This window comes from Mesoplodon densirostris, chromosome 9, assembly GCF_025265405.1.
Source record: "Mesoplodon densirostris isolate mMesDen1 chromosome 9, mMesDen1 primary haplotype, whole genome shotgun sequence".
Classification (NCBI taxonomy): Eukaryota; Metazoa; Chordata; class Mammalia; order Artiodactyla; family Ziphiidae; genus Mesoplodon; species Mesoplodon densirostris.
The window spans coordinates 64,398,576-64,418,795 of NC_082669.1; the positions used below are offsets into that span (position 1 = coordinate 64,398,576).

At 38.1% G+C, this 20,220-nt stretch overlaps 1 protein-coding gene across 1 annotated transcript in view; it reads right to left on the reverse strand.

Annotated features, from left to right (window-relative positions):
• Positions 1-13,698, reverse strand: part of SKAP2 (src kinase associated phosphoprotein 2) — a 150,043-nt gene extending 136,345 nt beyond the window's left edge. Inside the window, exons 1-3 of the mRNA XM_060108566.1 lie at positions 13,443-13,698; positions 3,541-3,646; positions 2,903-2,928 (exon numbers count right to left, since the gene is read on the reverse strand). Coding sequence (XP_059964549.1) covers positions 2,903-2,928; positions 3,541-3,646; positions 13,443-13,509 — 199 coding nt within the window. The 5' untranslated portion in view covers positions 13,510-13,698. The remainder of the gene's footprint in view (positions 1-2,902; positions 2,929-3,540; positions 3,647-13,442) is intronic.
• Between the last annotated feature and the right edge of the window lie 6,522 nt (positions 13,699-20,220).

The following is a 20,220-nucleotide window of genomic DNA, read 5'->3' on the forward strand; positions in this document are numbered from 1 at the left end:
TCCTCAAAATTTATTTGAAAACTGAATTATAAATCAAGATTTACTAAATCCTCTTGATAAATGAACTTGAATCTGAGAATACACATTAATATAACACTTATTGAACACTGACTATGTGTCATGCATAGGTATCTTCACATTATCTTATTCTATAAAGAAAATAATAATACCAAAATCATCACTGGAGTAAAACAAGCCTAATATAAGGGCAAGATACAACTACAAGTAAAACTTTTTTATCATATACCTAATATATATTAGAAAATTCTATTTTATACTCAGTCAGTAACACCTTTACTCAAGTAGTAATATATTTTCATCCCCAAAATAATTATTTCAAGTCACATTTAAGAGCGCTATGACCTTATGATGTGACAGAGAACAAATTCTGAAATAATCATAATTGTAAAATAATTCTAAAATAATTCTAGTGCATGAAGCCTGTATTTAGGAGTATACTTTATATTACTAGGCTACATTGTAACTAAGAATAAAAAACTAGGGTTAGATAGTTATTCTGTCATGTACAATATCTAAAGACTATAAGAAGAGTTGTGAGAGGAAAGTAAGGAAGGATAACAGACATCTGTGAACATTAAAGTAACTAATAACTCACTTATTTGAAATAAATAAATGTGAATTAATTCATTTTATTTAAGAACTCTCTTCCAGGTCCTTTTTTCTCCCAATAATGATATTAAAATGGTACTTAACCATCATGTAAAAAAAGAAAAGTATGTGAAACAAATAGGAGTATAAAGGTAAAAAGCAGGAAAATAGCCTCTGGTCACTTCATTGTGACCCTATATTGACCTGAGAGAGAGAAAGAGAGAGAGGGGAAACAGCCAAAAGGATTTCTGCCCAGGTCTCCTTGGATGAAGACAATCCAAAAACCCCAAGAAGAAAATGTAAGAAAAAAAAAGAAAAGCAGCATTATCAAAATATACTTAGATGAATTCAATTTATTCAATGTAGAGACCTGAATATTAACAAATTCCTGTTTTTAAAAAATATGTCTTTTGAGCAATTGCTTATTCAGCTATTAAGCCTGTACTAACTTCCCTTTACTATTTCTAACAAACTACAGAATAGTCTTTTTAGAACAGTCGAATTATACTTTGAGGGTAGAATGGCATAAAATTACTCAGCTTCTCATATTTCTCCAAGGTATACATCTAATTTATCCACAGGCTTACTTTTGAGCAGGCACTCTTGGTGATTAGTTAACTCAATACAGCAGTATTGAAATACAAATGACTTATTCAGAGGAAAATGATTATGGGGAATCTCTGAATTCTGTGTTATTTGAACTCTTATTCTAGGCTCATTTTTCAATTTCTACCAAATACTATATAAACTTCCATTCTCCTTAGAGACAAAGAGTGTATCTCAGTAATGTAATTTTAATATCCACACACCTGAACAAGTCCTAAACCAGAATACCAAAGGGCAAGTTCCTACCCTATTATTGAATCATATGCAATTCTACATATATGACTTTATACTATCACGTTTTCTTAGCTTAAAAATGTTTAATGTACAAATAATTAAGTCACAATGAGAGTCCAATAAGTAACCACTAGAACAAAATGTGCCTTTTAAGAAAAAAGGCAGAATCTGATACGCAATATTTCCCCTATAAACAGTGTACTGTATGAAAGTTATCATAATTCAAATGCATAAACTCATTATTTCTATACTCAACTAAGCAAAATACAACATGATTAAACCCACAGTTTAGATTCATTATAGAGAACAAAGAAGTAGGTACTTGTGGAGAGGAGGAGTTTCCTGCTCTTCCCTTTATTTAACAGTGTTAAAAAGTTTAATACAGAAAAAAATCTCTTATTTCCTCTAATCACAGCAATTGTGATGACTTAATGTGAAAAGAAACTGTGGTTTCCTTTTAACTGATTTTAGGTTTGTCTGGTTAAGTAGCTGGTTTACTGAAACCGTCATTACTCTCTCACTTATCAGTTGGCAGAGATATGAGTTACTCTGTGGTATCTGCTAACCCCAGTTAGAAGATGCCACACTGCTTCCCCCAAACTCAGAGCCTAGTTTCACATAGTTAACTGACCTCATGTTGTGACCCTCATACCAGCATCCACAGGCTTCAGGTCATGACCTATGAATTAGCATCATGGAAGTAAGGGCCATACCAAGTTTCCCTTGCAGAACTGAAGACATGAAATCGTAGAAACTTCCTACGCCTTTCTAGATTTGGTTTTCAGTACGCTAAGCAGCTGTCTCTCAAATCTAAAGGAAGACAATCAGCTTACCAGCATTCTCATGTGTTTCGAAAAATGAAACTGAATCCCCTTCTTTGAAAATGCCTATGGCATACATTTATTCATATCAAAAGAATCACAAGAATAATAAAAACCAGCATTTGAAAAAGATTTTACTCATGCTCCCAAACAAAAATTGATACTGTTTTTAAAACAATTACCTTTTAGAAACATTACCTATGAGCACCCAGCCATAGGCCCTCCTGCTCCCATGACCACTATAAAGTAATCTCTACAGGGTTAAATGGTGTTAGGTTGGTATCTCGCCTCTGCCTCACAAAATTCTTCCGTGTGTAACTGCACGTATATACCTTTCTTAACAAACTTCTGCCACAATGAACTCTAAGAACCATAAAACCTAAGAATGTTAAACACAGATTTCTGCATGAAAGATTGTACAAAAGAAGATTGTGCAGAGTAGATTCTAGATATGTTTTTTAATTTTATTCTCAGCAGGGGGAGCTAGCACTCTCATCTTTAATGTCTAAGTATACAACATAGAAATTTAAATTTTGACTCCAACTATCAAATTTCAGTATGTGTTAGATTTTCCTATTGAAAATCTCTGCAAGGGAAAAAAATGTCAAGTTTGACAAAACTTGAAAATTTACCTTTGTCTTGAAATTCCTGAAGATAGCTGCAAGATAAAGCAAGAACATTATATTTTAAAATAAAGGTTGACAAATCAAAACAAGATATAATCAATGGCAATAATTCAAGTCTATTTTAAAATCTATATTGTAAATATAGATTTACAGAAAAAACTACTTCCTATCCTGAAAGGATAATTCCAAAAGGCTTATCGATTTATAATAAAGGTATTTTTAAAGACTTAAGTTACAGTAGTAAAACCAGAATATATCTTTAATACATACAACTTAAATTACATTTATTCATTTGAGTATCTGGAGGAATCTTCAGTATTTATGTTAAAATTCTCAACCTACCTATGTCTTATCAGTTAAACCAAATATATCCTCAAATAATCAAAATAAACAGTTGGATTTTGCTAGCATGCTTAGAAAAATACATAATCAATAGGCTTCGCAGAAAACAGTATTATGATAAGCCTGTCTGTTTTTAAAAACTATTATAGTAGAAATATAGTTTGTCCTTTAAAAATACTTCAAACCAATTAAATTAGAACATAAAAATTTAATCCCACAATAATCAGTCCTTCATTAAAATGTTAATTACAATGTTTCTTATAAGTAAGAAATAAGTAATAAAAGGCAAGTAAGTGACTTACATAGACTTCACATCTTTTATCTTCTTAATAAGGGAGTCTCTCTTTTCCTTTGCTTTCTTGGATAAATTTTCCCCTCTCAGTACGTCTGCTACAAATGTTTCAACATCTAAACCATGAAATATAAGAAAAAGGATACAAATTATAGGAAAGAATCATTTTTTTGTGAAGACAAATAGGACAATGATTGTTTCTACCCGTAAGTGTTAATATCTGTACAATTTGTTACAGTTATTTATCAATCCAAAGCATAACAGTTGAAGTATGTTTCAAATACTAAATTGGACAAATCTTCACCACTTAGCTAATAAAATGTGTATGCTCTACTTATGCTTAACACAGCGAATGCTATTTGAATGTTTGGCATCATTAAACCAGGAGGAAGCATGCAAGTTTTAATAAACTATGGTGCCCCATAAACAAATTCTCTGTATAAAAGCAAGTGCAGAGCTTTCATGCATGCTACTATCATTTTTTAGTATTTTGTAAGTTCCTGTATGAACAGGTCATTCACAATATTATATCAATATAAGCTAATGTCTCTGGCAAAGGCATCCTTTTCCCAGTGTAACCAATTTTCAGGTATATGCAGCGCTTAATGCTTTAGAGGAAAAACAAATCCCTTTTTCTAGCCAAGATTCCCAAGTCAAACCCTCCTCTTTCCTACCTACCCCACCTACTCTGGCCAGCTATTCTCAAATAAAAAAGATAACCAGTTGTGTGGTTTTGTGTCCTCTTGCTTCCTGCCTTGGCATTACTACCTGGAAATATTTCTTTAAATAAAGGAAAGAGTGGCAAAATAGATTTAGCCACTATTTTAAAATATAGTAACCAAGAGATAAGACTTCTATGGCCTCATATAACATTTTCACAAAGCTTCTTTTTTTTTTAATTCAGTAAACTTCTAAATTATTCTGCTTTCTAATTCTCTCTGGTATACAATTCCACCAAATCCTTATTGGTTTGATTTTACAATAGCACCACTCTTATTGTTCATGTAATACTGTACAAGTTTAAATTAACTTTATATTCAGAATTTCAAGTGTCACTTTGAGATATCTAATATAGAAGATACCATTAAAATTTTTTCAGTAGGTATGACTATAAACCAACCATATTTCATATTGAAGAGATGTGTATATGTTTTACTTTCTTTTTATTTAACTAATTTGTCTCCTAATTCACACTGATAAAAAGATGGTATCAAAACATACAATAATATTATACTTAATTCAAAGCAGTATAGCAAATAGTCTTTCAACTGTACTTATAATTAGCAACTTAAAACCTAGTGTTTGAAATAGAATGTTATAACTGATTTTAAATTCTTGATTACAAAAGTATGTTGATCCAAGGAGTGAAGCTGATTAAACTGTTATTCTATTCATTCATAATAAATTGTGTAAAAGTGATTCTTCACTAAATCAATGTAAGTGAAATAATTAAAATTTCGTCTTGGAATAATTTTAAGTAGCTTTCTGGTTTGAAGTCCATTACTGACTAATGTTAAAAGTAACTATCAAAATGAAACAAAAGCAAAATGTCACAGCTTCTCTTTCCTTGAGCTGTCCCTATTTTGAAGAGGGGGACACAGAGACATAATCCAGTACCAGTGCAAATTGGACCCACACTTCTAAAGTGAGTTCAAAATAATGAAACTTATAAAAAAGCACTCTACTCTCAACTCTAAATTCTGTACGCACCCAGAGGAGCAAGGCAACCTCTGGACATTCAGATATTAGTTGAAATGGAAAAGATCATTGGCTTCTCTGAGATGGCTCCAATAAATCCACTAAGAAACTGGAGTAAGAGAAGGAGTAGCACCTCTACTGCTGATTCTTTCTTCCAACCAGACTCAATACTTGGGAGAATCACTGGCATAACGATTGGTAGCTTGCTTAATGTTACTTTCACTCAGTGTTTGTCTTTAATTCCCTCATCCACACGAGTATTTAATTGCCTATTTTACATTTTCATTATACAATACAAGTTTAAACAAACGGGATCTCTTTTCTATCTCCGGAAGCAATAACAGAACGAATTACAGCCCGAGTTATTTCTTTAAAAGGTCTTTTCAGTTGTATAAAAACTCAGAAACAAAAAGCTGTAATGCTCTATATAGTGTTTCCTAACAGTGCCAAAAATATTTTTAAATTATTGAGCTATGCTATTTTGTGAGGAAATACTTGTTGAAGAAGTGTGAGACTGCAGGAAGAATCTGTTGTTTGTTTTCTGAGTGGGAGGAGATTCAGAGATTGCGCAAGGGAACATTTCTATATGTTTAGAGTAGTCTTAATGTATTTATTCCTAAACTTCTGCCACAAAAGTGGTTTAAGGCAACTGAAAAGATTTAATAAACATTGATTTTTAAAAATTATTTCACAAACGAGATGTGGAAAGCGTACAACCTGCTTTCTGGGTTTTTTTTTTTTTTTTTAACAAATAAGAACTTCATAGTGGAAGCGATTCCTGCAATAGTCTTCGTTTGTTGTTGCCCACAGACTCAATTGGTTTTCAAGTTTTTGAAATCCGGGTTTTTTCTTAAAATCCATACTGTGCCCATTTATTTTGAAATCGAACGAAACCAGCCTCTCCTAGGCACAGGAGACCCTCTAGACGTGCCCGCGGCCTTCGCCGAGCCCCTGCGTAGAGCCCCGACCCCGTTTCCCCAGCGCAAAGACGTAGCGGGTGCTGGAAAGTTACTCGGCCTTCACCGGGAGATGCTCGGGCTCCGCCGTCCGAGACACTGGGAGTGTTAAACCCCAGGGTTCCCGTCATTGGAGCTGTGAGCAGGGAGCACTGGTTTGGGGCAGCGCCCACGCCAGACAAATGGGACTGGATCTGCGGCTTTGTAGCTCAGAGCCAGGGTAATATTTCAAAAGCGAGCAATAAAAGTCCTGGGCGACTCAAGCACTCCCCTGGCTGGTTGGAAAAGAGATCTGAAGCTTTTTATTGTGCTCTGAATAGCCCTGCAAACGGTAAACTAGCGAGCGCTTTAGCCCTCTTCTACCTTCCTTTAGGGGTCATGTCCCTCTGTTAATATGTAGATTTCACCGACTCCAGACTGCCTGTAATTCGGGGAACAGCCGTAATTCGATTACAAGAAAAGGTCAGCCTGCCTCCTCGCTGGCCTCTTGGCCTGGTGAGTTAGACAGAATTCCTCTTTCTCACAGGAGGGATCTCGGCTCGCCCGCATCCTCCACGGGAGAGGAGAAGCTTAAGGACCCACCCGGCCACGTGGAGAAAGCGCAGTTCCGGCGCCCTCTAAGCACCAGGTCTAATCCCTACCGCCGCTCCGCGCTTCGTCACGTAGACCGCAGGTCAGCGCCGGCCGCATTTAACCCCAGAATTGGCCCCATCTCCATCCGCCTCTGCCCCCAAATCATCACCAAGGAAAAAGTTACTCAGCGAATACAAATGTGGTGGTGATTTTTGCTCCTGTTACACCTTAGCATTGTCAGAGCAAACCTGATCTCCCCGTACAACTGTAAAGATCTGGGGGAGAAGGCCTCTGGAAAGATCTGATTTACAACGCTCTATAGATAAACGTTAAGGTCTGAAAACAACATTAAAAGATGACATCATGTCTTGGCTCAGCAATCCTCAAGCAGTTTAAGTTAGAAACTTCTCAATAGCCATCGCAACCCCTAAGAGGCAAATACTTAGCACACACTAAATCACCTAGTGGTACTCAAATTTTCTTTTTTCTTCTTTTCCTGTACATATGGACCCCCTAGAAAAACTGCCACTCATCTCCCCCTAGAGCCCGAGAGGCTAGGACAGGTATCTAACACACACAAGCTAACAGCTTTCTACCAATTTCCATACTAATTGCAGTTTCAAGGTGAAACCACACAAGGTTACGACAGTTTTTAAATTCTTGCAAACTATAAACTGTCGGCTTCTCCAAGCTGAGTACATAGCACAGGTTCCAACTCTTTAAGAAAGCCGGGGTTTGACCACTTGCCCTCACCATCCTCCACCATGGAATATGACTTCCAGGCTGGAGGTTGTAAACAAGTCACAGAGGTAACACCTGGTGTCTTCTGCCTAGTCCTCCAACCAACCAATACCTCACCTCCCTGCGCAGGCATGCAAGTGTGCAGGCACAGGCGTGCGCGCGCGCGCGCGCACACACACACACACAGAGCCTCTGTGATGGCCTGAATTGTACAGGAGAGGGGGGCAAGAATTAGAATGAATCCACTACCACATGCTCAGCCCTAGACCAATGAATAAGTGTAAAACCAGTCAAACCATACCCCAAATGGCTTTACGACTTAATTCCACATCTTTCTCTACTTTATGAATTGGGCCAAGTTGCACTTTGTATTCACTGAGGTGCTATCACTAAACTTAACAAGAATCTCAGCCTAGAATTTAAGTTGGCATCAGAACAAAAAGAGAAGCTTTTCTTCTCTGTTAAAGGAGGGTATGGTCGGACCAAATACCTACTGGTGAAAACATAAAAATCAGTTAAACTGGGCACATGTAGACCAATTAAGCTAAATGCCCAAATTTGGAAAATGGCTAATTAAAAAGTTATTGATAGCTCTAATAAATGTCTTTCTCTTGATTACCCAGCACCTTTACAGGTTATGGTTGAACTGTGGACTTTTCAAACATGGAAAAAGAGACAGGAACAAGCACAAGGAGTTCTCAAAGTATGATAGGAAAAACGTATCTGAGTCTTACAATCCAATCATCTGATTACATTTGCAAAATTGGCTTTGGAGGCGAAATGACTTATTTTGGTGGAAAACTGGACTGTTGAAGGATAGAGATGAGTATTTTTCACCTCTAAAAGATGACTCGATGAATAGCACCAAAATCTCTTTACCACACATTTTCAAAGGAGCCACAGTGAATAAAACATTAGTCTGAGATTTACACTATATTCACTGTTAGGTATCATGTATTGTAATGTGTTCACTATGTGATTGAAAAAGAAATGTAAACTCAGCGGAATGAAAAAGATAGACTTGGCTTTAATTGAAAAAGACAAACTAAGTGAATAATGAGCATATAAAAACTAGCCTATGCCACTTTTATCACCCATATATGACACTTAATTGTAAATTTATGAGAGACAACTGAACTGTGTTTCAAATCACCCGAGGCTTTTCCCACTCTGATGTTTCTGTCTTCTTTCTAGTAATACTTTAATGCTGATAAAGTAAAGCTAAGCTCATTAGGAAATTTTTTATATACTTCTCTTTTTTTAGAATATTTAGATTTCTTTTTTAAAAGGAAACCAGTGATAATTTGGATTGGGTAACTATAAAATTGTGCATACTAGCATATTATCAAGAGCTTTATTTAGTAATCTGAGATGAAAATACTTTAAAAGGAAAGTCATGAAAAAAAACAAGACAGCCAAAGATCCTCTCCCAAGAAAAAACAGAATATTGTATGCCTAACACAGGCAAATAATTTTCCTAACACCACATCTTAAGTCATCTATGTTATTTGACCCATACAAGACACTATAACTTTCTGGTCCCTTGATTTACAAACATATATTCCTATTTCTAGAAGAGAAAAATCTTAGAGGTGTCATGGACTGATTTCATTGTAAGATCAAAGGTTCTCATATCAACTTTAAACTCATTAGTTATTACTGCCAAAATGGGGCAGGTTTGTTCTTGCTCTATAGGAAAATCCAGGTGCTAAAGAAGTAGGTGACTATTGATGACTCAGTAGGTGGCACTCTTCCCTTTACATACTCAGCCAATGCCCCAGAAGGAAGTTATGGGACACTAGATACACCATAAATGATTCTCAAAAGAAAAATAAAACTGAAATGTTGACCAAATTATAAATGGAACTTTGGAAGGGTGGAAATCAAACCACACTATTCTCAGCATTGAAAAAAATTCTACCTCTATCTCAACTGAATTCCGTTCTTTACCTAGTGTCCCTAAAGGGATTATCAATTATGTGTGAAGGTTTTTTAAAATGTCCTGGAAATCCTCAATAGAGGAAAATGCAATATTTCTAATCAAGACTGCCAAGTGAACAAAATCTCAGGGTCACTTTGCAGACACCACTCTGTTTATTGTTTGTTTGGTTTGGGTTTGATTTTTCAGAGGATACTAACAACCATCATTTTCTTCAACACTGGTTTCATTTTCTAACTCAATAAAAAGAAACTAACATTTTCTTACAGCTTTCCTTTTTAGATATGTTGTCCTAAAACAAATGAATGAGAATATCTAACTGCAAACCACCAAGAGTCCAGTATTCAAAGGGCGATTAAACAAATCAAGGGGATTGGGGGTGGGGAGTGGCGAGCAGTGGTTCTAATTCCTCTCACTTTCTTGCCTGCCTGGAGGAAAAACTCACATAAATCAAGATTATTCTTGCTGTTCATCCCAGTCAAAATATTTGGATGTGGGAGAAGATTAAATGGACAAGATTTGGGATAATCCTTTGATTCTAATTATCCCAGCTAAACCTGTTCTTCCATTGTGGTGAAAAAAAATTAAAGGTTGCCTGTAGTGCATATGGCAGTCCCCAATTTACTTTGAACAACAAATATCTGTAAACCTTTTTCTATTCATGGGACAAGAAAATAATTCAACACTTTCATAAAAAGTATAGGCTATCAATATTTAATATACTGATTCCACAGAAATAAAAATAACTAATGGTCAAACTATATAGCCACTTTTTCAAGAGCATCATTAAATATGAGGTAAGAATGATAACCTCTATGGATTTTTGCATTTCTAAAGAATTTTTTTTAAAGGGAAGGAATCAGAAGGAGGGGGGAACAAATATTGAAAAGGAAGCCTCAAACAGATATAATCAGAGGAAAAAATAAAGAGAAGAGAATAATAAATTGATAAGAATACATTTGAGCACCTACCTCTATCAAGCAGTTGAAACGTCAAACATTTAACACATATGGCATAATGATTTGGATAAAGGGAACATGGAACGCAAGGGGAAATGTCCAAAACAGTTTTTTTAATAGGCATTATCTTTTGACTTTATATTCTTTTTTTCTGAAGGAATTTTAATGCCTGAAAAGTTTAGTTCCTTATCTTCTCTACCCTGGAATTCTAGCATAGCGCCATGCATTCTAAGAGTGCTCAACTGTTAACTACAATCACCACTGCCAATATCTCCTTCTTACTTTCAAAGAAAGAACTAGGTAAGCCAGCAATATCTTTAAAATTCAAACCAATGTCAACTCTTCCTCTATAGTTTTAATAATTTTAAATCTAACCATGTCCTATTACCCAAACACTTGAATAATGCAAATGATCATGCACAATCCAACAGAATTTTTTGGATAAAAAATGTGAAAAAAAATTCCTCAGAGCACTTATTCTTGAAACCTTTCCTACCTCAAAAAAAGATTTTAATTAAAATCAACCATAAAATGTTAACCATTTTCTTTGAATGATTAGTTTAAAAAGAAAACTGAAAAACACTGGTTCACTTGTTTCATTTCTTTACAATTTATATCATATATATTTCCTCATAGCCATACCTCTTGAAAATATCCTCTGAAAATAAAGTATAAGTCAAATTTGTAATCAACAAAATTTTAATGTTTTATTATTTGTTTTTAATACTTCATGTGTTTTAATATGTGATTTGCTTTAAAAATGTGAAATACTGAAAATGTCAATAAAATGATTTTTAAAACGCTGATTTCAGACATTATGTAAGTATTATTATCTGATTAAAGAGAGAGAGATGGCTAAAGTATATAGGAAGTTAACAATGGCAGATAATTTAAATATTATTTAATTCTGAGCTTTCAATTAAATTACGCAAATAAGGGCTACATGAAATATTTGTAATCTATGGGGATCAGAGAATAAAGAATCTCATAACCCATATATCATACTATCTGCAAATGTATGACTATGGATCCAGATAGCAAACTGTCTACTGTGGAGCTGTCAAGCTTCAAAAGCATGTACCCAGAGGTCTACACTTTACTTCTTTTTTTTTTTTTTTTTTTTTTTTTTTGCGGTATGCGGGCCTCTCACTGCTGCGGCCTCCCCCGTTGCGGAGCACAGGCTCCGGACGCGCAGGCTCCGGACGCGCAGGCCCAGCGGCCACGGCCCACGGGCCCAGCCGCTCCGCGGCACATGGGATCCTCCCAGATCGGGGCACGAACCCGCGTCCCCTGCATCGGCAGGCGGACTCTCAACCACTTGCGCCACCAGGGAGGCCCCTACACTTTACTTCTTAAACTCAAAAATTCACACCTAGAATATCCTGAAAATGGTGACATCTATTTTTAGAGTTATGATAAACAGTTCTCTGACCTGGTGACTAAAATAATATTCTAAGCAAGGAATTCCAGCATATTAACAACAAAAATGTTAACTGCAGTAAAACAAAATCAGCATTCACTTGAAACTCTCATAGAATGGAATAAAAGCTGCCTTAACTCAGCCCCTACAGTTCTCTCAATATTCCCCTTAGTGGTACCCATTAATGACAACAAGCATTTCTTAGAGTAAAACACCGTCCCACCACAAATGCATTCATCACACTGCAATCATGTTCACATAAACATGTCTGCATTCATACACTATTGGTTTCATTTTCTCTATCATATTCAAGATGCTAACCACCAAAATAGTGTAACAGCATATAAGATTTGGTCTCACAGTGCTCTAACAGTAACTTACTACTTAAAATGTCACATTTTAAACACTGCTTTAAGAGTTAAAATAAGCAAATTGTAACACAGGCATCTAAGAGAAACTCTTTTAATCCAGTTATTCATGACCAATATTGAAGGATACGAAAGAAACAACTAAAGAAAAGTAAAAATTTTTAATCAAAATTCAGTATTCAGAATTCCGATGTACACATGACAAAGTGAATAATGGGAAGAATTCCAGAGCATCAGGATAGGTAAGATTTGTGCTACCCTAAAACAGATGTATTGTCTTTTCTACCTTGTGCAGAAATACAAATTTTTTAACAGCCCTTAGTGAAAATACACATCTCCATATCAAGTATATTATGAACTAGCAGTGGATTCATAACAGCCTTGAAGAATGCACCTTTAATTCCTAAGTTCCTATAAATGGTAAGTTAAAACTGAAAAGGGGAAGATGAGAGTGCAAAGATGAAGTACTGTACTTTAATCGTGTGACACAGGAAGTTGGACTTTTAACACATCCTTCCTTTTTTGTTTTAACATGTTACTCAGGCTGAAGACAAGTGGCCATTTGAGTGTCAGGCTCTCTTCGAAGGTCTCAAATATGGGTGGACTGAATGTTGAAGAAAAATGGGAGTTTTAGAAATGACAAGAAAAATACTCTCACTGAAGAGAAAGTAAAAAATAAAGAAAAAAAATTAAAAATCCCCTGTAATGCCCAGTCATTAAAAAAAAAAAAAAAAAGAAATGACAAACCTTTTGGTCCCATAACCCCAAACTCCTAACCCCTGTAGCTCAGAAATCTCTTTCTCCTCCATCGGCCAGCCAACCGAAAACTACTTCTTTGACTTCTCTCCCTCTCCCTCCCTCTCTCTCTCTCCCTCTCCCTCCCTCTCTCTCTCTCTCTTGCTCACGCTCTCTCTCTATCGCTCTCTCTCTCTCTCTCTCTTGCTCACACTCACACACACACACACACACACACACACACACACACGGCGTCTTCACGACGTATACAGAATTGTCCTGATCGCGTTAGTGTAGCCGACCAAGAAGGGCTTCCCCACCATCCTCGCACCAAATTTCAACACACACGCCCACTCCCATTCTCAGACCCCACTTCCCCACTCCCAGTCCCACTCCCACTGGGCAGGAGGCGTGGGGAGAGCGGAGAAGGAGGGGAGAGACTCCGAACGCTTCTGTCCCCACCGGCTCGCCGTCCCCGCGCCCCCGCCCCCGCCGCGTTACCCGCCCCCTTCCCGCTTTTTACCTGCCAACAGGTTCCTAATTTCCTCGGGGAGGGGGTAGGGAGAGGAGGTGCTGCCGGGGTTGGGCATGTTAGGGAGCGCGGGGCGTGCGGGGAAAGGACCTGCGCTGAAAGGGGACCCGACCGGCTGGGGTTGCGGCTGCGACCTAGACTCGGGCTAGCGGTCCCGGTAAGGACAGCTACGAGTCCGGACACTGCCGGGCCGAGGCTCACAACAAGGAAGTCACTGAAACCCCAGCCACGGCTGCTGGACTCTCGGCCCAGCCCCGCCCGGCAATTCGGGGCGGGGCGGTGGGCGGGGAGGAGGCCAGAAGGGCCAGAGAGGCCTTAACTGCGCATGTGTAACCCTTGGTTTTCCTTGCCTCCGAAAAAGAGCCCCTGGGCAGGCCACACCCACCGCTACGTAGGGGCGCGGGAGTGGGAGCGGCTGGTGGGAAGGGAGTGGAGTGCGGCTGCATCACCTGATCCAGCGCCTGAGGTGCCTTGCGGCCATTTTTATCACTGGTACCCCCGCAACTGCTGACCATTTCTCCACGGTCCCGGAAAATAAGGTATCCGTAGTGCCTCCAGGTTTTCCGATCGAGAGACTTTCTGGACCTTAATCAGCCCCGCCAAGGTGTAACACCTCGCCCAGTACCCCACATGGAATTTTCGACCACCCTAAACTATTATGGCCTTCTTTATCCCATTGCATGATGGCAACAAAGTCCCATCTTCAGCCAGTCCTCCTTCGGAAGCCAGTCTGGAGCTGCTCCAGAGAGCGCTCTGATTGACTCTTACACTACTTTTCTACCTAATTTAGATTTTTGGGGTGACTGATTTCCCCCACTACGAAGAGCAGGGAGGTCTAGTTACAAACACAAAGCTAAATAGACACAGATACCACTGTCTACCTATAAGCATCAAAAAGAAAATTGCTGGTGATTAGTAGAATGGAATTATAAAATCTGTTCACTCCAACCTGATCGTTTAATCAGCACATACTTATTGTCTCCTATCTCCAAATCTTCTTACAGGTTTTCTCTAAAAGATACGTTCTGGTGCTTTTAAAGGGGTGTTTTTGTGTGTGTGTGTGTGTGTGTGTGTGTGTGTGTGTGTGTGTGTGTGTGTGTGTAAGAAAATAAATAAATAAACACACTTTTTTTCTTCAGATAGGAACCGCCATGGCAAAGGCCTTTCCTAGATGCCACTATTGTATTTTGAAGGTTGTATTGCAGCTCCAATAACAATGGAAATTGTTTATTCCTCTACCCTCCAACTCTTACTAGATCAATGCTCCTTAAACTTTAGTTTGCTAGAATCACATTGAGAACCTATTAACAATGCAGATTCTAAAGTCCCACTCCCAGAAATTCTGATTCTGTCTGTTTAGGATGGGACGTTACTGATTGCGTTTTAAACAAGCCCCATAGGTGATTCCTTCTTGCTCCTGTAGGTCACAAAATTTATCATAACTTTCATCCCCACCTGGAACCCAAAACATGACACACAGCAATGGCTCCATTAATATTTCACACCAAAAAATCTTAGACAGTAATAGTAAAAAATTAAGTAGTCAAGTACAAGTCATTTTTGTATAATTCTCTAAGAAATACACCAAACACTAATTGTAAAAGGAAAAATTAGAACATTTTGGAGTTCTCTCAAAACAAAACAAAAAAGTCAAAAACTTTACAATTGAAGTAAAACGTGCAAAATAACAATAAAAAAGACACCCCAAAACAAACCTATTCCCTAAAATGGAATCTGAAATTCCTACTCAGATTTAGAACTGTGATGAATTATAGAAAAATTGCTGAAAATCAGAATTCTTTTTGGTGGAGGTAAAAGTGAATGAAGAGTCATTTTACAAGGTAAGCCCTCCAACTTCAAAGAATTGAGAATTATTATTCTTAAACTACAAAATTATCTTCCTAAAGAAGGAAGAAACTATTTTATGGACATACCATATTAGTGAGGATTCTTCCTCCCTTTACAGCTATCACATACAATTCTTCATCTTGTCACACCTTTTATTAAGCCAGGCCTCCAAATGTTCCTATCCTTTGTTTCTTTCTGATAGAACTGACCAGATTTTTAAAAATTCTTACGTCTCATTTATTTATTTACACTCCACTCATTCCACAAAGGAACTAAGGTGATTTACTCTTGTATCAAATAGACAGCTTTCTGCAGTGGATCAAATGGACACTGTCTCCACCGTTCATTATGACAAGTCATTCTTGTTAGTGAGAGACAGGAAACTATTAGGATTGCCTTACAATATACAGCATCTAGTAGTCCAAATAAAAAAGGCAATAACAGGTCTCCCCTGGTGGCACAGTGGTTGAGAGTCTGCCTGCCGATGCAGGGGACACAGGTTCGTGCCCCAGTCTGGGAAGATCCCACATGCCGCAGAGCAGCTGGGCCTGTGAGCCATGGCTGCTGAGCCTGCACATCCGGAGCCTGTGCCCCGCAACGGGAGAGGCCACAGAAATGAGAGGCCTGCGTACCGCAAAAAATAAATAAATAAATAAATAAAAATTAAAAAGGCAATAACAGAAAATGGACTCTTTGTATGAAACACATTTCCCCTATTTAGGAAACCATTCTCAGACACAGGTTCATGATGGATTTACTTGGGCAATGCTTTGTATACTCTATCATTTTTACTGTTTATTGTTAAAGTTACTGAAATTGATTATAAGACACAAAGAGAAATAGAGAGAGGCTAGAAGAAATATATTCTTATTTCTCATTTCCAAATGTTTCCATAACAAAAAGTAGGAAGGAAATCAAATCATACCTTACATTTTAAACTAGTCATATTAGGTAAAAAGGAATAATCAATGACACTTTAAATCTCAGCCTGAGAGAGAGAGCAGCTTCCCTACCATTATGCACAGACTAGATTCTGGAAAAATCTCATGATTTGACTTCTCAAAAGTAAATCCTTTAGTTCAAAGAAGATGTGTGTGTGTAAACATATATATTTCCTTATTACTAAAGCTAACCTCCTTCCTTACATCTTTCAAATTTAGCTTAGCTGAATAAGTATTTGCCCACAGGCTTAGTTTTAAAAGAATCTGAACACTGAAGGAAAAACAAGACAGTGAGCTAAAACAATTTACTTTTCTCTACCTCTCTTATCTTTATTTGGCTTTCATAGGCATGTGGAAGAAAGATTATATTTATACTTAGGCACTGTATTAGTTATCTGTTGCTACATTACAAAACTTAGCTTAAAACAAACATTTAGTATCTCACACAGTTTCTCATGGTCAGGAATCCATGATCAGTTAAGCTGGATGGCTTTGGCTCAGAGTCTCTCAGGCTACAGTCAAGCTATAGGCTGGGTTGCAGTCATCTAAAGACTCGACCATAGCTAGAGGATCAGCTTTGAAGAACGTTCACCCACCGTACTGTTGGCTGGAGCTCTCCATCCCCTTTGCTATTGGCAAAGGGCATCAGTTCCTCACTACATGGACTTCGCAGGGCTGCTTGAGTGTCTTCTTAACATGGCAAGAGCAAGTGATCTAAAGGGTATCCAAAACCAAGACAGAAGCTGCAATGTCTTTATGACTTAGTATCAGAAGAGGCATAATTTACTAATGCCATATTCTACTGGTCACACAAACCAAGCCTGGTATACAGAGGGAAGGGACTGCATAAGGCTGTGAACACCAGGAGGTAAGAATCACTGGAGCCATATTGGAAGCTGGCTATCATAGTCAGCCCTTTGGTTCCCAATGATTCTATCCCAGTGCAAAATACACCCATCCCCTCCCAAAGCTATGTGCAAGGTCTCATCCCATTATGGCATCAGCTCAAAGTCCAGAATCTCATCATCTAAATCAAGTCCAAGTGTGGACGATGCTTCTTAAATAAAGCTCCTTGAGTACAGTTCTCTCAATCTAAAGACCTATCAAGTGAAAAGACAAGTTATCTGCTCCCCATATAACACACAACAGTGGGACAGGCATAGGATAACCACTATAGACATTCCTGTTCAGAGAGGACAGGAACAATGAGAAGTACACAGAGGTTACTGATTCATAGCAATTCTGAAATCCAGCTGGGAAAATGTCGCAGGTTCTTTGATTAGGACAAAATTATACTCCCACCTGGAATAACTTCTCCACAGATCTCAGTTCTGCACTCTGAGTCATCCTTCCTTTTCTGTGAAAGGTAGTCTATGTTTTCATTTGAATAGTTCTCTTGACCTGCTTCCTGCCAATGGCCTTAGGGGATCAGAAGACCTCTTTTCATTTTGTCCTGCCACTATCCCAGTTTCTATCAGGGTTCAATCAGAGAAGCAAAACCACTAGAATGGAAATAGAGATAGATAGATAATATAAAGGAATTTGTTACAGCGATTTGACCCTACACAATTGCGGAAGGTGGTTAAACTGTCTCTGTAAGGCTGTTATCTCTGCATCTGATGTTGGAGCTTGAAGTCCAACAGAGCAGAGTCAGGAAGGGAAGATGAAGGAGATTCATGACAAGCTGGAATGCAGAAGCATAGTTCATGAGGACAACATAAAACCCAAATTAGCTCTTGCTGCCTCTGACCTTGGTAGTACTTACGCCCTGCAGAAGCTGGGGTCCTTCACTGCAGAGTTAAACACATACTGGACTCATGATTCAGAGACCTGAAAGGAGGATCTAGCAAAAGGTGGAGTAGTTGCAGGTCTGGCTGTTGCCTCAAGCCAATGAAGTGAGCCGGACGATAAGCAACAATGTATGTGAGCTACAAAATGACTGCTGCTTCACTTCTGCACATCTCACACAAGAATCTCTTTTGTGGCCTACCCTAACCGGAAATAGACAGAAAAAGGAATTCCAGAAAATATAGGTTGACAGATTGCAAAGCCACCAAGCATACACTTGTATTATAAGAGTGGATTAGATAAAGGAAGCAGTTGAAATTTTGTATTTATTTTGCAGCCTAATACATTTTTAAAACTTTTAAAACCTATTATGTCTTTTAAGTCATCTAGTAAGAGCTCTTTACAAAGTTTTTAGAAATGAAGACGTGTTTTTACTTTCTAAATTTTTATCCCTTTCTTTATTTGAATATTCTAGGACTGGTAGGTATGCGTTTATCATTGTGTGGCATCAGCAGGAAAAAAATCATATTCTCACTGGAATTCTGGAATGTGAAGTCATTTACCCTTAAAAGATGTGGGGACTTCCCTGGCAGTCCAGTGGTTGAGGCTCTGCGCTTCCACTGCAGGGGGCACGGGTTCTATCCCTGGTCAGGGAACTAAGATCCTGCAAGCCGCGCGGCTCGGCCAAAAATAAAATAAAATATTTTTTAAAAAAAAGATGTGATACAGAACCCAACCTGTATCAACAGGTTCTTGTAGATATGGCTCATTAACTTGTCTTTTGAGTTTTTAGGTCATAGTTACTAATCCTATTAGTATAATTTATGAATTTAGTGAGATAAGGAAACTCATTCTCTTTTGCTTTTCGTCTCATTTGCATACACACAAACATATACTCAGGCATTTTGCTGCTCCAGTCAATCATTTTAAAATAAGAATAATAAGAATTCAATGTAGACTGAATTTGAGTTCTTAACAAAATGCTGTATATCTTTAGGGTTCTACAAATTAGGAATAAGGTAAGAGATCTGTCCATCACATTTTGGGCTTGTCAGAAGCTACCGGGTTCTCTGCCCAGGTAACAGCTCTCTTCTCGATTTAACTGAAATTGGTTCCCCTATCCAGACTCTCAATACTCAGAGACCTTACCATTGTAAGGTCAGTCCTGATAATCTGACTCTGATCTTATATCCTAGTTCTAGTAACTGAGTTTCTCTTGCCTGGGTTCTGAGACCAAGCCTTTTATCTTGCCTACTTTTAGTAAAGGGACATATTTGTTTTGATTCCTTCTAGCCTTCTTGGACTATGGCTTCTGCCTTACTCTTGTAGTGTTGATTTATAGGCTGGTATTATATTCTAGGTGGATCTCCAGAGAAGAGATGGACCCAAATCCGTCTTGCCTTCTACTTATCAGGCTTGATCCTCAGAGTATGGGCTCTAGGAACATGCCAAGAAAATGCTCATTCTTTTTTACTATATAAAATTGAAAACAGACCCTCTTCTCTCCTGTTTTACTCATCTGTGGTTTGGTACGGTTACTCTGTGAGCAGGTACATAAAAAAGACAAGAACTTTTTATTCTCTCCCTTCATTCTCGTCATCAGAATCTCTACTTTCTACTCAGAGGCCCGAGTGAGTGACCCTGAAGATTCTATTTTATTCTTGGCTCATAATAGACTTAGGGAGAGTTATCCTCATGCTTAACCTGAGAGATAATATGCAAAGTCACTGGTGTAATTTAAGCATCCCCAGTTCACCCTATTCCCCAGGATGATCCTGACCTACACTTCCTGAAATTGTACTAATTAGAGACTTGGGAGAGTGGGCAGATGAGTCTCTCCCTTTGCACCTCAGTCTAGATTGGTTTGAGAAGTCAGGTCTTGTATAATACCTGGATTAAGCACAATGTGGTTTTGGATGAATGATAACTGAGACAGTATTTTGAAATTTCAAATATCCTGAGAGAGGGCAGGCTGCATGGACCTACCAAGGAATGGTTTTGGGACTAGCCATGTAAAGCAAGCAAGGTGTTCACGGGCATATTTCACGCTGTGTTCCCTCCAGTTTCTTTAGGGTACCTCTGGCCCCCACAACAGCCTTACCAACATTTACTGAGAAGATAGTCTTCTAGAAGGCTGAAACTGAAAAGCATAACTGCCTTATTATTTAAACTTTGATGGACTCACATTTGAG